General features: G+C 37.5%; 1 protein-coding gene across 7 annotated transcripts in view; it reads left to right on the top strand.

Annotated features, from left to right (window-relative positions):
• SFSWAP (splicing factor SWAP homolog) overlaps positions 312-16977 on the top strand; it is a 39415-nt gene continuing 22749 nt past the window's right edge. For 3 of the 7 annotated variants that reach the window (XM_021412346.1, XM_021412345.1, XM_021412343.1), the window contains exons 1-11: positions 312-712; positions 3108-3277; positions 3824-3961; positions 7184-7269; positions 10752-10977; positions 11432-11547; positions 12198-12333; positions 13325-13565; positions 13895-14026; positions 14355-14448; positions 16720-16894. In XM_021412346.1, the coding sequence (XP_021268021.1) occupies positions 450-712; positions 3108-3277; positions 3824-3961; positions 7184-7269; positions 10752-10977; positions 11432-11547; positions 12198-12333; positions 13325-13565; positions 13895-14026; positions 14355-14448; positions 16720-16894 (1777 nt within the window). In that variant the 5' untranslated portion in view covers positions 312-449. Of the gene's footprint in view, positions 3278-3823; positions 3962-7183; positions 7270-10751; positions 10978-11431; positions 11548-12197; positions 12334-13324; positions 13566-13894; positions 14027-14354; positions 14449-16719; positions 16895-16977 lie in introns of all 7 variants that reach the window. The other 4 variants (XM_021412347.1, XM_021412344.1, XM_021412349.1 and 1 more) reach the window with 3 other exon arrangements.

Raw genomic sequence — 16977 nt, 5'->3', positions numbered from 1 at the left:
CCCGCGGCCGTCTCAGCGCTTTGCATGACACACACACGAAAGGCGCCTCAGCGCCGCGCTCCCAGCAGGCCCGAGCCCCCCCCCATCTCCGCACTTTCGCCACGCCCTTGACGTCAGAATCTTCTCCAGACAAGGGACCGTTCTGCCACACACCGCCCCGCACAACCCGCACCGTGGCCACCGGTAGCGGAGAGCCCTTCCGCGCTGCACGTTCGTTAGATTTCTCGCTTGAGTCCCAGAAATTTGAGGCGAATCTATCGAGTGCCGGAAAGCAGGCAGCTCTCTGCCAGGGCAGCGGAAGCGGAAGGTTCGCCATTTTGTTTCGGGTGATGGCGACTGTGGTGCCTTGGAGCTGTGGAGTTTAGCGCGGGCCCGGCCTCCTGGGGGACTCGCAGCTCGGACAGTCGTTGTTACTGCGAGTTTCCTCCTCCTCGTCGCGCCCCCCGCTGATGTACGGAGGGGTCGGGGGCTCTCGACGGATCGCAGAAGAGGCAGGCCCGCCGCCCCTCATGTTGTTGTCAGGCGGGGGAGCGGCTCCCGGGCCCCCCGGAGGAGGTGGAGGAGGAGGAGGTGGAGGTGGGAATAGCCGTGTGGAGCTGCTGGTGTTCGGCTATGCCTGCAAGCTGTTTCGAGATGATGAGAAGGCTCAGTACCAGGAGCAGGGGCGACACCTTATTCCTTGGATGGGAGACCCCAAGATCATGATCGATAGGTCGGTGTAACACAACCCCTAGACTGTGCTACGAGATCTCCTGTTATAGCCTCTTTCTGTGCCTCCCCTTGTGCTGTGGGCAAGCGAGGGCGGGGGATGAGCGGAGGGCTCGCTGCCAGATGTGTGGGGATCTTCTTCTCTGGCAGCATTGGAGGGCCGCGCCTTTTGCTGGGCTGCTTCCAGTGCTGCGTGTGGAACGCTGCTGTTTCCCGGCAGTGGGAACTTGGGGTTCCCCTCTCTGGCAGTGTTGGGAGGTTCCCATCTTTTTGACACCAATGCGCTGGGTCTTCCTCCTCCACTTGCACGGGCTGAGTTTGCAGAGTGGAAAGGGGGAACAGTCTGATTTCTGTGCAAACCACGGACATCTTTTCTCACTTGGAAACCAAGTGAGCATGGGAGTTTTTATTAGCAGCTTTATGCGTTCTCTTAGCAAGTAGAGTGCAACGTGAGAAGTGAAAGATGTTTACCCACCTTATGGGTTTACTTTTGTGTGATCTTGACTACAAGCTGTTGATGGGATACCCCAAGAGCAATTCTTCATCTGATTGCTTTTTCCTTGTGCCATGTGTGAATCACTGTATCAGCCAGAATCGTTCTGGTTTTGGGTGCTTGCTTTTCAAATTTTAAGTTAATGATGGCTTTTTAGGTTGTTGAGGACGAGGTACCAGAGAGTACCATGGCCAGAGAGTATATCAGAATCTGATGGTGTGAGGTTTATTCTGGTCTCTTAGCAATTTCAGCAGTGCAGCTTGAGATTTAGAAACAGTTTATTCAGAATGAATTTTCTGAATATTTATCTGGAGAAAGAAAATTAGAAGTCATGTTGGGCATAAATGAGTGGAGCTCTGAAAGTACAGTTTAGTACAATTTAAGAAGAGTTGTGGCTGACCCTGTACATCTCACTGGAAAAGATGGCAGGACGGCAGGATTTTGGCTTGAAAAAGATCACATGACATACTATACGTATTTGTTCCCTCAGTTTCATTGCTGATTTGATGCTAAACGTGATTTTTCTTGTTTCAATTTAACACAACTCTAATTGGCTTGAAAAAAAAATCCCCAAGAGTGGAGAAAAAAGAAATAGCCTTGCGCAATGTTGGATTCTTATGATTGACATTTGTTAAGTTTGAGTGAATATGAGTACATGAAAAATTTATGTTTTATTACTTACATGAGAAGTGTTATAATACATGCTTCTCATGGCAGCTCACTTCTATGATGGATTTTGTTAATAGGTAGAGGCCATTTTTGTGGTTGTATACAACAGTATCCCAGTTTGTGGTAGTTATAGAAATTGTTGGGAGCAAAAATAAGTATGTGCATGTATGTACATACATGTAATACCCCAAAAATTCAAATAACATACATGCGTAAGTTAAGGAAGCTTGCATTTACTAATCCTGTAGACTCCTTTAGAAGCTTAGATTCTTTCTATCTCCAGCAGCAGGAAGTCTTCATTTTCACCATTTTGAGAAAAGCACGTTGCCGTGAGAAGACATAAGTTGAAGGTTGCCTGTAACAGAGCTTGATTAACCAGACCTACATGTCTCATTAACTTTTTGCTATTAGAATATTTACTTTCTTTGTTTTTGGTCTAGCAAGTTGGCACAAGTCAAGAGTTGTGTGTGGGAAGACACCTCAGCGGAGTGGACTTTACTGACACTTTTCAATCAGTTTCTTTTATGATGCATACACATTATCCCAATGCAATGCTTTTCCTGCAAATAAAATTATTTCTGCGTAGTAGAAAGGAAGTGTACATCATTGATCTTTGCCGTTTCTACGGTGAACCTCCTTAAATTGCATGTATATGTTACTGTTCCTATGTATGTGTGTCTCTCTATCACATAACCCAGAACTTATTTCCTCAGCCAAATGGCTAGGGGCCGAGCCTAGCCATGATTTTACCTCCAATGGACGCAAGTTTCTATGGTGAAGATATCTCCTGAGAGTTCGGGACTAGCAGAAAGAAGCGAGGAAATTTCGACCGTTTGGTTCTTACGGATAGGTATTTATGTATTCGGGTTTGTGTGAATGTAAGCTATTTGACTTTCCAGAAAACGATATTTTGCAAGTGACGTTGATTGGTTGGTTGAACCACGTACGGTAAGAGCTGTTAAGGAAATGGATCCCACTTAAACTATTAAAGGATACCTTTGCCTTTAATTGTAATAATTTTTTAGTTTCTTTGAGAGGAATTTAGACTATTAAACAATTTTTCAATAGTTGGTGACAAATGATAAGCAAAATTAAATGTAAATTCTAGAAGGAAATATGCTTTAACATATAAGTGTTTTTTTGTTTGTTTTTTTCATTTTTAATGGGTAAGTATTTAAGTAGTCACATGAACTCAAGCCCTAAGTTTTTTGCATTGACCAGCTTTTTCGTCCTGCAGGTATGATGGGCGCGGTCACCTGCATGACCTTTCTGAATATGATGCTGAATATTCTACATGGAACAGAGATTATCAGTTGTCTGAAGAGGAAGCTAGAATAGAGGCCCTCTGTGATGAAGAGAGGTATTTAGCCTTGCATACGGACTTGCTTGAGGAGGAGGCGAGGCAAGGTATTGCTCAAGGAAACTTCCTGAGTTAGCACATGTTTAAATAAATAATTATGAAATTAAATTAACTCCTACTTATTTTATACTCTCTTTTTTTCTGATGTTATCTTGACAGTATCCAGTGGATTCGAAAAACGGGAGTCTTTGCGTATGTGAGAGGACCACAGGATAGTTTAAATATAGATCCACACAGAAATTGCCCTGATTCTGAGGGCACTGGGATTTCAACCCCTCCCCAAAAAAAGAATAAAATAAACACATCCTGCTTCTTTTCCAGTGTCATATAACTGAAAGCCATTATTCTTGTCTGCATAATTGTGTTAGAATGTCTTAACCATCAGCCTTTATCTCTTCAGGGAGATATTAGTAGTCAGCATACGTACATGCTGCCTTTTTCTATTTAATTTTTAATGAAAGTTAAATTGATTAGGTGAAAACGTCTCATCTGAAAACTTAAGTAAGAATCATTACCTTTTATTTTATTTTATTTTTTTATGACATAAGCTTTTAAATATGTTGTATTAATTGATAATTGTGTTTTTGTTCAAGAGGAGGAATATAAAAGATTGAGCGAAGCTTTAGCGGAAGATGGTACCTATAATGCAGTGGGATTCCGTTATGGCAGTGATTATTATGACCCTTCAGAACCCACTGAGGAGGAGGAGCATCAGCCTGCAAAACAAAGAGGTAAGGGATAAAAATAGTGAGGGTTAGTTAAGAGGAAGAACATAGCATTTCTGTCCCCTGTGTTAATCTTCAATTGAAGTCAGTTGCGTTTTTAATGTGAAATCGTAAGGAACGTTTCAAGTGTGTGTGAACTATGACTTAATAAAGTTAGGTTTTTTTAATTAGTGATTGGGCTTGTTTAACTAGATATTGCTGGGTTACTATGATACAGGATAGGTATGAGATATAATGCAGGATCAATTTAGCTATTAAATATTGTTTGGTTGTTCTTGCTGTTGTGTGGGGAAGGTTGGCTGTGTCAGGGCAGTGTCAGTGGTACTTGCATTCCACCAAGGGGTTCTCCTGTACTTTCAGTACTGATGCTGAATTTGTGTTGTCTTTTTCTGTGTTCTCTTTTGTTTTATTCCCTTATGTCTGCCTTATGTAACCAAATACTTTCTGTCTTCTTTGCATACAGTTCTTCAGTGTTTCTTGTAAAATGAGTATTTCACACATTGTGTAGATTTGTGTACAGCGTGCACCTGCAGAAAAATTGGGGAAGATTAAGAACATGTTTTTAGTTTGGCTGCCACATTTTTCTCTACTGCACAGAGATTGGAAAAGTGGATGTTCCCCTCTCTGTTGGTTGCTAAAAACGGAATCTGTTGAACGTTATAGCATGTCTTAATTGGAGGAAGCATTTGCAAAACTGTGAAAACATGCCATAATGTTACAGAATCCAGCTTTGAAAATTCCATCTTCATTTGGTAAGAGTTGCGAGTTCAAGTTTTATGTGGGTTGCTGTACATGTTTTTCTTTCCTGGAATGGTGAGATACCTCGAATAATGTATTTCAGTTTTAATGGAATCATTTTTGCAATAGTAAGGTACAACTTGCATGTTAAAAAATATGTGACTGAGTCATTGGAAGAGAGAATTATTCAAATCTTCAAGTTAATATTTATTTAATCAATATTTGATACTGCATGGAAGCGTCATAAGAGACTATTACAAAATCTTTCATTGTAATTTGAGAGTTCTAAGTGCTACTGACGAGAAGCTGAGATTCTCATAGTAGCTCACTGGAACGTTATCTTAGTTGTTAATTTTCCTATGAAACTATGTATTGAAAACTTGCAGTAATGATGGATGACAAAGGGACACTTTCTAGTAGTAGTTGAGAGTAGTTAGGAAAAAAAAGTGAGAAATATCAGTATTATGTTTTGCTGTACTTTAAACTGTACAGCTTTCAATAGATTGCTGTATGGTAGACATTTCCAATAATATAGGACTATAAATCCTTAAATTCATTTTTGTAAATTGTAATAGAGTAAAATTCAGTATTGGAAGATGCATATAACAGTAACATGAATTACAGACTGTAATTCTGTGGACACTTCAAGTATTAGCTCGAGCTGCTGCCAAAAGAAACGTAGAATCATAGAATGGCCTGGGTTGAAAAGGACCTCAAAGATCATTGAGTTTCAGCCCCTCTGCTGAGTACAGGGTTGCCATCCACTAGACCAGGCTGCCTGGAGCCACATCCAGCCTAGCCTTGAATACCTCCAGGGACGGGGCACTCACAACCCCCCTGGGCAACCTGTTCCAGTGCGTCACCACCCTCTGAGTGAAAAACTTTCTCCTAATATCTAACCTACATCTGCTCTGTCTCAGTTTAAAACCATTCCCCCTTGTCTTATCGCTGTCCACCCTCGTGAACAATGGTTCCTCCTCCTGTTTATATGCTCCCTTCAAGTATTGGAAGGCCACAGTGAAACAGACCTGTTCTTTGTTGCTTCTTCCTTTCCCTAATGTCAAAATTTCTTTGTACCTTTGTGGACTTAAAACGGTTGAATACATTAAAAAAAAAAGTGCATATAGCAATAGAAAGTGGGACTCTCTTTCTTGCATGGGTAACAGTTTGCATGCAAGTAGTCACTATGACTCCTGATGCACAACTAGGCTGTTCTGTTTGCCTGTGTCCGTAGTTCTTCTGACCCATGTGGGGTTACTAGTAGTTTACAGTGTGTAAAAGTATCTAGTCTACACATGTATTTTGGATTTCTAAAGGGCAGAAGATACTGACTTGAATTTTAATGTGTGTATTATTGTAGAAATGTCATTGCTTTTTTTACACTGTTCATCCCTGCACAGTGAATTTGCATTTAACTTTTTGTAACTTCTTGAAGCTGATCAGTAATAAAACATCAGAATGATACCACATTACCTTAAAATACAGGCACAGACCTCAGTGTCCAAGTTACATTCCCCCCCATTAAGTTTTCTTTTTGTTTGTACTCTCCAAATTGCTAGAATATAACTGAAGTTCATTTTTCCTTAAAATATTTAAACCATAGTTAGAAGAGACAGTATTGAAAGTTGCATTAAAAATGTAAACTCTCTGCTTGAATAAGTATAAGATTTTGTAAAGCAAAATATTGTTTGAGTAATATTTCTGATATAGGAAGCGATAGGATGTAATTGACCTTTGTAAGGAAATAGCTATTTTAGGTGAGTAATTTGTGTAATAAATCTGTTAAATATTTGGCTATGCTAAACTTGACACGAAAGCAACCATACCAACTTGACACTAACTCAAAGATGAATGGTAACATTTATTTAATCAATTATTAAGGCAACTTTTGGTTTGTCTCTAGATTATGAAAGTGCATTTTAGTTTCTCTGTTGTATTCTTCTACAGTTTTCATTAGGGCAAGGGAGGTGGTGAAAGTACTTTGGCTTGTTTGCATAGGCTGAATTTATAGATAATGAGGAACTAAAGTCAGACCACATGCGTGGATCTTAATAGCTTTAGAGATTTGGGTGTCTGTATTTTAATTAATGTTGTGGAAAGGTTCACTCAGTGCGTTAATTTTTTGTAGATTTTCTTGTAAAATTGAGGAGTAATGTTAATGAGAATGCATGTTTTCAGTTTGATATGAGACTAATTTGTCTCCAGTGTTGCAGTCAGGTCCGACGTCTATAGGTTCCTATTCTTCCTAATACCTCTGATAATACCTAATCTATGCAATCTTACTCATATTTAGTATAAACAAAACTACATCTAACATCAGGAAGAGGAATCGTATCTAAATGTCTTCAGTGTTAATGTTTATATTTTCGTTTGAGAAATTTCTGGGCTGCACATCCTTTTAGATAAACTTTGTTGTAATAATTTTTTGTTAACATTTGGATACGTTGTCATGTTATGTGCTATGATATTTTGCTCTGTCATTTGTTGTAGAAACTGCTCAGACAGAAAATGTGGAAGAAAATGAAGAACCTTTTGTTGCCCCTGCGGGACTGAATGTACCTTCTGATGTGGAACTGGTACGTGTGTACTTCTAATACATCCTACATTTTTGTGGATTTTCAAGGAGTTTATGGTGCTTTTTCTCCATTAATTTCATTTTGGTAGACTTGAAATTTTTCTCAAATTGTAGCTTCATTTCAATTATACTTGTTTAATTTTTGAAGTTCTCTTTAAGTCTCTTGAATCTTCTTATTCATGCTGAAATTATTACTGTTTACGCAAAGTGTATTTATTATCCCTTGAGATGCTATAGATTATGTGGAAAGATGGGCGTGCAGTCCCCATCTGAAGGGTATAGGAAGTGACTGGATATAGAGGCTGCATTTAAGACTAACCTATTCAAAGAGGAAAGCAACAATTTATTTCTAGAAGATTCTGAAATAACTTCTGGTAATATTGTACCAGAATTTGCTACGTTGCAAACTGTAAGCTTACTGGCAACTTGCATATTTTCCTTGAGGGAAGCTGAACAGTTCTTTTCCTTCCAAGATCCTTCACTGAAGTCATATTGGTGTTTGGGTACAATTGTAAGCATGAAGGCTTTAAATATATTTCAAGTTTCTGAAGAGATATTGGAAAGTCATATAATATTCTTCTATACTATGCTTGCCTTTGGCTTGCCTTCCCAGCCTGATAATCTTGGATAGTCAAGACTAAAAGCAATTTGTTAGAATAACTGATCATGAACACAGGGTATTTGTTTAAGGCTGTTCATCTGTTTCATTAGCCATTAATTGAAAATTCCCGTTTTGTTTTGTTTCTAATATATGACTAAGAGCTGTTTAACATCTCTATCATGCAGCTTTTTCTATTGTGCAATCTTACAGTATATTTCAGTAGTAAAGTGCTTACAAACCCACTGCTGAGTTCAGATTTTTGTACATTATTGCCTTTATATTAGCAGTTACCCTTTAGTCTTAGGAATGTTGAGTTCTTGGTCAGAAACTGCTTATTTGGCATTTGTATGCAGTTTCCAAAAAGTGTGTGCAAGTGAAAGAAAGTTTGCTTGTTTAGAAATCTGCTTTGCTGACTTTTGTTCTGAAACTTCTTATAAACTGTATAGTTCCAGAGTGCAGTGTGGGGCTTACTGGAGTAATTTCTCATGTAAGTCAGCTATTGAAATCCAGTGTATTCAGGTGAACAGAAGGGAATGGGGCTGTTTAGTTTGGGTTTTAAAACAAACAAACAAATCCAGAAAGGTCTAGACAGCAACTCTGAAAACAACGTATGCTTGACCCCGGGCTGGAAATTGTGGGAATGTTTTTGTGAGCCTTGATGATGATGATATTCCAACAAATTCAGTTTTAACATTGAAAGTGTATATATATATATATATATTTGTGTTAATTCAATTGCTGTGAAGAATAGAAGCCTGGTAATTATTTCTCACTCTACGCTGCTCCCTTGGAAAAAAAAAAATAATTTGCCATTACATTGATCTGTACATTGGCAAACACGTACAGATGCATTACATTTTGTTAACACTGCTGTTTAAAAGAAGATCCAGAGGCTGTGCTGTTGAATGTTGAGTGTATGGCAACTCCAACTGCAGCAGTGATGTCATTCTGGAATGTAAAATGCAAGAGTTACGTCAAGCATGCATGTCTTCTACTGCTTAGATTGTGGGCAAGGGTGACTGGTTTTGTCCACTGCGTTTTAAGAAGTCTGTGGATGCCATGGAAGTGTGCAATGAGAGGATATTATCAGTTAGTTTTATGAAGAAAATTTGAAAATAGCTGTTTTCTCAAAAAGAACATATTCGAGAGGCAACATAAGTTTTCCATGCTCAGTCAAGAATGAAGGATTGTTGCTTAACTTGCAGTAAGGGATACTCGCTCGAGGAAAATTTGTAATTATCATAGTAATTAAAGATTGGAACAATATCAGACTAGATGATAGCACTTCCATAATTTCACTATTTTTCACAGAATTTTTGTGTTGGCAGGTACTTTTGCTTACAACAAATAGTTCTTATCAGTTTAATTTAGTCTTTTTTATTAAATGCTGTAGAAAAGTAAAAATATATCTATGACATCTGCATTTACTTGATGGTGATGTAATGTTTTTTGCTTTGTAAAGTTTCTAAAGTTTTGCACCTCACTGGTGCTGCTGGTTTTTCAGAGCTTATAAAACAATGTCAGTTTCAAATTCAATGCCAGCTAGTAATTTCTGGCACAGTGTTTCTTGAGCTTCCTTGCTGATTTGTTGCTTTGTTCATAAGTCTCTGGGCCTTGAAGTACATGTTATATTTCAGCGTAAGAACCTCAGAAGAGGAAAAATTTCATATACGACTAAATTGTGAAACTGACTATGAACAAAACTGTCCGTTTGTTGAGAACCTCATTATCTCTAATTAAAATAATCTTCAGTAGTGTTCTAGAGGGACAAGTGAAATTTGAAACAACTAATTATTTTTCCTGATTGAACATGTTGTTCTAATATAGAATCCAACTGGCTGAAAATTATTTCTAAAAATGTGCTGTTCGGTCTCATTCAGGCTTTCTCCCTGAATAGAGCACCGCTGTCTCTTGTGCTTCTGATCTGAAAAAGATTTTCTGAGGTCTGTGGCATACATCTGCCTTTGGACCAATAAAAATTCAAAGCTGAAATGAATCATTAGTGTGACATTTCATTTATTATAGGAACGCACAGTTTGTTGAGCACAAGAAAAAAAGAGACCTAAGTATGAAATTAAGGACAGTTGTGAATTTATTCATTCTTTAATGATATTCTTGTTCTTCTCACTCCTTGACATGGCATGGGATTTCAGGAGTGGAAATGCATAGATGCTACTTATATTTCTTCATTTTCTTTTATTGTTAAAGTATCTAATGACTCTTTATGGGACATGACAGCACATAAAATTGCAGTATGTTTGTCTTAAGATGCGATGTGTTCCTTCCAAGAAAGGACATAGAATCACAGAATAGCTTGGGTTGGAAAGTACCTTAAAGATCATCTGGGCCTGAATGCAGTGCTCCAAATGGGGCCTTGCAAGGGCAACACTGTAAGAGGTTTTTATAGTTAGGGAACAATACTTGCATGTTTAGTGATAAGACCAGGCACAGTGGATCTCCAGAGCATCTTGAGATTTAAAGGTGGATCCACTGTACATTGGCATTGCTGTGTCAGCAGGCATGTCTGTCTCCTCTCTTGTGCTGGTGGTGGTGTCTGTATGGCTCTGGAGCGTGCCTGGCTTAAAAGAATGTTTTTGCTGCATCAAGCTCAACTGCAGTTTGTTCCCCTGTTCAATTCAGTGTGACAGATGCAGAGCATCTTGCAAAAGAAAATGAATGAGCCGCTGGAGAAGGTGGAGACCAGTTTTTTTTTTTTTCCTTGTTGGTATGCTTCCACCAGTTGAAAGTGATGATGATGCTGTTGGTAGAGAAAGCTGAGAAGCCAGGCAGGGAACTGCTGCTCTTTCTAATTCCTTCTGCAGTTTGGCAGACTTGACAAGGTGCTTATGAAAATATAAATACATGTTATTTTACTCCCACAGCCACCAACAGCAAAAATGCATGCGATTATAGAACGAACTGCAAATTTTGTCTGCAAGCAGGGAGCACAGTTTGAGATTATGCTGAAAGCCAAGCAAGCACGCAACTCTCAGTTTGACTTCTTGAGATTTGATCACTACCTCAATCCCTACTACAAATTCATTCAGAAAGCTATGAAGGAGGGACGATACGCTGCTCCTTCTGAAAATAAAGCAGACGAGAAAAAACGTAAGTAGTTGCTTGTTAAATAGATGGCTTTGGGGTGTGAATCAATGAGGCATCTGCTGATACGGTAGGATAGCCATGTCTTTTTGGGCATTGTAGTAGCAGTACTGTTACAGTGTAGCTGAGACTGATGCGGTGATTCAGGATTTTCCTAAAGTTGGATAAGTTTTTCTAGAAGAAAAAGTTGTTTGGCGAAACTTGCTCATACAAAAACTGCTGCAATCATGGAGCTTTTGTAAACACTTCTCTAGCACTAGTCCAACAGAAAGTTGGTCCATCCAGTTTTGGTTTTACTGATGACTGGCGGTGTTGTCATCTACCCGTGTTTTTGGTAAATAAGTAGATTTATGAAAAATGTTGTTACTTAGAAGAATATATGCTTGTTCTGTGTCCTCTTCCTCTCCCAATAAAAATCTGTAGTAAACTCAAGTTAAATTCAGACATTGCTTTTATTCAGACACGAAAGTCAAATCTGAGGAAGAGGATGATGACGACGACGATGATGATGGAAACTATCTGCATCCAAGTCTCTTTGCATCAAAAAAATCCAGTAGGCTTGAAGAGCTCATGAAGGTACTTCATTATATTAAAGGAACTGTTTCTAAAACATCTGCTTAAAGGTTACAATATGCATGTGTTAATCTGGTAACAAAGATGGCTGTCCTTGAAACATAGATTTTGCTAAAAGCTGAGATGAAATGTTTCCAGATTTTAGTAAGTAAAATCTTGACATAATGTAATTTTAGTGAATAACTTTTCAGCAGAATTAGTGCTACTCATAAAGAGTAAATTTTACTGGAAGTGTTAAAGATGTTACTTTCTGGCCTTAATCAGTGATGGAATAAAGGAAATGACAGATGGTTGTACACATCTGAGGCTCTCAGAGAAATGGCAGCAATCCTGTCTGATATTTAGACAAGACAGGTCAGATTCTGTGTCTTATTCCAGCATTGCATGTAAACAATAAAATGATTTATTACTTATTTATTCATTGTGTGGATTTGTGTTTTTATCAAATTAAAGTTTGGGGTTTTTTTCCTTTTTTTTTTTCACAAATTTTTGAGAAATAAACCTATTCTGATACAGGAGCTTCAGAAACAGTAATTTCAGTATTTGGACAATATTACTGATAATGAATGTAATCCAAATTAGGTTGATCATAGCATGTTTTTTAAATATGTACTTCAAATTTTAATCTATTCTTATTCTTAAAATTTTTTCAGCCTTTGAAGGTAGTAGATCCTGATCATCCACTTGCAGCACTGGTCCGCAAAGCACAATCAGATAATAATTCATCAACTCCACAATCAACAGATGGGGCAGCTGTACAAACATCACAAGTGGAATATTCCTCAGATTGTAAGTGCATTGTGATTAGGCAGCTGGTGATGTGCAGAGGCTGGTGGGAAGAAAATATGTTAAATACATATTTGATCATTCATAACTGATATTTATTCTTTTCCAATCTTCCCAGTCTTTGAAGGTTCATTCTTCCACTGTGTAGCTGTCAAATTGCTAGCACCTTACAAAAAACTTAAATGGAGTGAGGGGGGGGAGGAGACGGTATTTAAAGCTCATGCAACTTTTGTAAATTCTCATAACCAAAAAGGTGAAGTCAAACTTAATTGTATTTATATGCCTCTAATTTTTTTCGAAGTCCTTAATTCTAAAAAACTCTGATTTCTCGAAATATAATTTTTTCATTTATGTAAGTTGATGTACAGTTGTAATAAAACTGATACCAAAGCTTGTAATGCAGATGTATTTGCCAAATAAGAAGAAGAACTATTCAAACACGCTAAACTGACTTTTACCAGCTTTACGTAGCTGCAGTACTTTTATTTTGACCAATAGTGTTTGGAAAGGCTGTTAATAAAGTTGAACTTAAAACTAATTTTAAAATTCTGTTATTTTCTGTATTGAAAATACATTTTGCTCTTAAAGCAATGCTGTAATTTAATTAATTGGTCAGTGATAATAGTCATCTAATTCCTCAGTGTCAGTTTCGAATACATGCACATTTTTCTTAATGCATACACAATCTTAACTAAGCTAAACTGCCTGAGGTGAGTTAGTTAAGGAAGAATTATTTCATATTAGGTTTTTTTTTGTAGACTTCCTCTGGCTCACTTTTTTTTATTATCTCTACCTATTTGGCTTCCAGCTGTCTCTCAGTATATTCTGATTCTGTCTTTTAATCTGTGCATTTCTTGCTCTTTCACTTTTTTACACGATGAATTAGATACTGTATCTTAGTGTGTTGTATGAATCTAAATTCTCGTGGTTTTGTGCTGATGCAATAGTTACTATTTTTTAATAAAAATTATTCTTAAATATGTTTTCTTTATAGCAACTGTGGCAGCCATGTATTACAGTTACTATATGCTACCTGATGGAACCTACTGCCTCGCACCTCCACCTCCAGGAATAGATGTCACCACCTACTACAACGCCTTGCCTGCAGGGGTGACTGTATCAAGTACTACAGGGGTAGCAACTGTACCTCCACCCCCTGGTACTACACCTCCACCTCCCCCTGACGCAACTGATAGCAGCAGTGGGTTGACCTCTACCACAACTTCTACAAGGTAGCACGTAATTTTATACATACACTTGTTTGGTGGAGGGATCTCCTTCCTACACTGCAGTACAAAATATTTAGTAACAGCTTTGTTATTGGTGATGTCTTGGTCACATTGCCAGTATCTATACAACTTTGGTTACCTGGTTTCACCTTGGTCTTTGATATTATATGTGGTTTATTTAACTTCTATGAAGTTTTTGCTAGTTGGAAAATCAGCAGTTACTTTAACTGCATAATGAGACCAGGGAACAAGTGTCTATTTCATGTTTTTTGTGAAGGAGACTGAAAGGTACTTATATTCTATTTATAAAAACAATGTATTTTTGATGTTTTCAGCACAATTACTCCAGTGGTTGCCATTATACCTCCACCCCCAGATATCCAACCTGTTATTGACAAGCTAGCTGAGTACGTTGCTAGAAATGGGATAAAATTTGAAACAAGTGTTCGTGCTAAGAATGATCTCAGGTAAGAAAAAATATTATTTCACTCTTTATTTTAAAAGTTGAGGTTTTCATTTACAAGGGAATTACTTTTTTTTTTGAATGAAATTCAGGGACCTACTGAAAGGTAATGCCAAAGTGTTATTACTCAAATCATCAAAGCAACCAAGCAACTGGAAAGCTTCAGTGGAAACCATGCTCTTAACACATAAGAACTGGAAGTTTACGCATACGTTGCACTCCTTCCAGAGACCAAACAGGATTCTATCTGCAAGAGGGATTTACACAGCAACGGGTTGTTGGTATTTACTGTGTTCATGTACATTCTTACAAATTCAGTTTTCTTTTAACAGATTTGAGTTCCTGCAACCGTGGCACCAGTATAATCCTTATTATGAATTTAAAAAACAGTTCTTCCTTCAGAAAGAGAGCAGCGACAACCGTCAGGTATGTGTGTTAAAACTGCAGTGTAGGTGAGAAAAGGACTTGCTTATCTAGTGTATTACTGTGAGACTTGTTAAAAATTGAACTCTCTGAATAGTGGAGAACTTGTTCAACAAAGGATGTGAATGCTTTTTTTGTTGCTTTTTAATTTTGTATAGCATTTAATTTGGGATATGTGAGGTGGTATGATATTTAGTTCTTGCTTTTTAGTATGATCAGCCACTCTCTGTGGTTGTATTCTAAAATGGCAAGCCATGAATCTTTTGAATATATGCCTTGTGGAGGTCTAGAGACTTGTCGAATTAGGATTAGTGTTCTTTTGTCAGAAAAGTGAGATCTAAATTTTTAACAGCTTCCTGGTTCTTTGTAAAGTAGTAGCTAAACTACATTTCTGGCATGTTTTTTTCTGAGGGAGATTTTATAAGAGAAGAATACTGGCACGACTGGCTGAAATAATACTGGACCTTCAAAATCTCATGACAGCTTATTACTTCTTTTGCTTACTCTACTCATGTAATTAGAAGATAGTATCCAGACTTGGCATCCTTATTTCTAGCCATTCTTATGTTAGTTAATGCCATTAGATTGTTTGTTCTCTTACTGAAAAGAAAATTGCAAATATTATCAGAAATATTTTATCTGATGTTAACTTTTCATGGGAAAGAGCTATTTTCTTTTTAGGCCCTATGTCATTTGTCATCTCAAGGCTTATATTGGAGTGCTCAACAATTAATTACTTAAACTGAAAGAAGGTAGGCCTGTGGGTAAACTCCTCAAAATAACTTTCTGGAAAATGAAGAAATTCAGTAATATTCAATGTTTGAAACACTTGTCTCATAGTTTAACTGTGAAAAATGCTTTGAGAACACTGTTTTTAAAGATAAGCTGTAGTAAATGTAATCTTACTCAATTGATAAGTTACCTGCAAAATCCTCCTGTACCACAATGATAGCTTTTATTGTGGAAATTCTTATTTGCAAACTAGTGTGTTGAATTCATAAGAGTTACATAATTAATTAATCGAGACTTAATATTTACTTTCTGGGGAAACTGCACCCTAACCAAAAATGCAATAATAGAGGTTTCCTTTTAGGTGTTCCGTTTAGGAACCTTTTCCTTTTAGGTGCTTGCTAAGAAGCAAGCAGAAACTGGTTCAAGTTCCCTGAGGTTGTGTGTAGCAGTGCATATCATCCTACTGCAAGATTTTGTAGATAATGCCATTCTCTTTATTTTATTTTTTTTTAGAGTAAAGATTTCAGTATTATTTTTATGCTTTAATAACATAAGTATAGGCTACAAATGCAAGTGTTTATTCTCCGTTTGGCCATTAAAGTTAATAGAGAATTGTACTATTGGCTTCAGTAAATACATGAAGTCCATTTCTTCTCCAAGGATTTTCAGTAATTAGTTCTGTTGGTAAGGGAAGGGCTTCAGGGAGCAATGAAAGGATCTCTTCAATACATTATATTTTAACATTAAATATATTTAACGGCAGCCATTGGGAAGCAGCCAAACTGTACGTTGAGAGAGACTAATTTAAATGTTAAATTATTTAATGTGATCTCCCAAATTGCTGTGTAAATATGTTTAATATTCTACAATATCTGTCTTAGTATTTTTATAGTATGAGTGTAGAAGTTGTCTTGAACGATTCAGTCACATAACGGTAGAACCAGTAATTGTTTACTCTTTTGAAAGTCTTAGAAGATCTGTACTATATCTGTTTAATGCCACAAAAGCCATCGATTGATCTGATGTTCTTCAGCAAAAGGTTAGAAGAAGTTAAACATTAACCTGTGTTTATTTCTATAATAACTTGAATTAGTAAAGAAAGTATAATGCAATTGTATATTAGCAAAGATATCAGGAGCCTTCATTCTGTCACTGTCAGTCAACTTTAATGGATTTTGTCCTGGACCTTGTAGATCAAGACCTAAAAGAATATACTTTGGAAAGAAAGTGTATGCTTTTAGGGTCTAGTTTTAAAAAGCACCATTTTTAAAACAGTTGTTTGGCAGAAGTGTACCGGCTGAAGAACATTTCTTTACCTGTAAAATAACATCTTACTGCAGATCTTTAGTTTGTGCAGCATGTGGGTTTACATGAAGCAGTGTGTTATAAGAAGCAGGCTTTCAGTCTTGACTGCTTATTGAGGTACAATTAGCTGTTGATAGTGGTTTTTGAAAAGGCTGGCAGAATTGCAGCTCCCCAGGCACTGTATTAAGTCTGTCATAAGCTACTCAGTTGGTAAGCTTGCGTATTTCTTTTGAAAAGGGAGTATCTTCATCTGAAGATGTTCCAGCAGATACTACCGCTGATGCGCCAAGTGAGACTCAATTTGCAGATGAGCACACGCCTGAAGATGCATCTGAGCCAAGTGCTAAGGGAGCTCCAGAAACTAAAAAGGATGTTCCTCCTAAAACTGTCAGTGATGGTAAATTGGTAAAAGGTATGTTGGCTCAGTTTGTTGACCATAAAAATATTTGTCAGCACCTACTGAAGAAAAAAAAGGAGTGGTGGAGAGTATGGGGA

The sequence above is a fragment of the Numida meleagris genome, chromosome 14, assembly GCF_002078875.1.
Source record: "Numida meleagris isolate 19003 breed g44 Domestic line chromosome 14, NumMel1.0, whole genome shotgun sequence".
Classification (NCBI taxonomy): domain Eukaryota; kingdom Metazoa; phylum Chordata; class Aves; order Galliformes; family Numididae; genus Numida; species Numida meleagris.
Note: the sequence above shows the minus strand (reverse complement) of the source record. Positions and strands in the feature narration are given on the sequence as shown.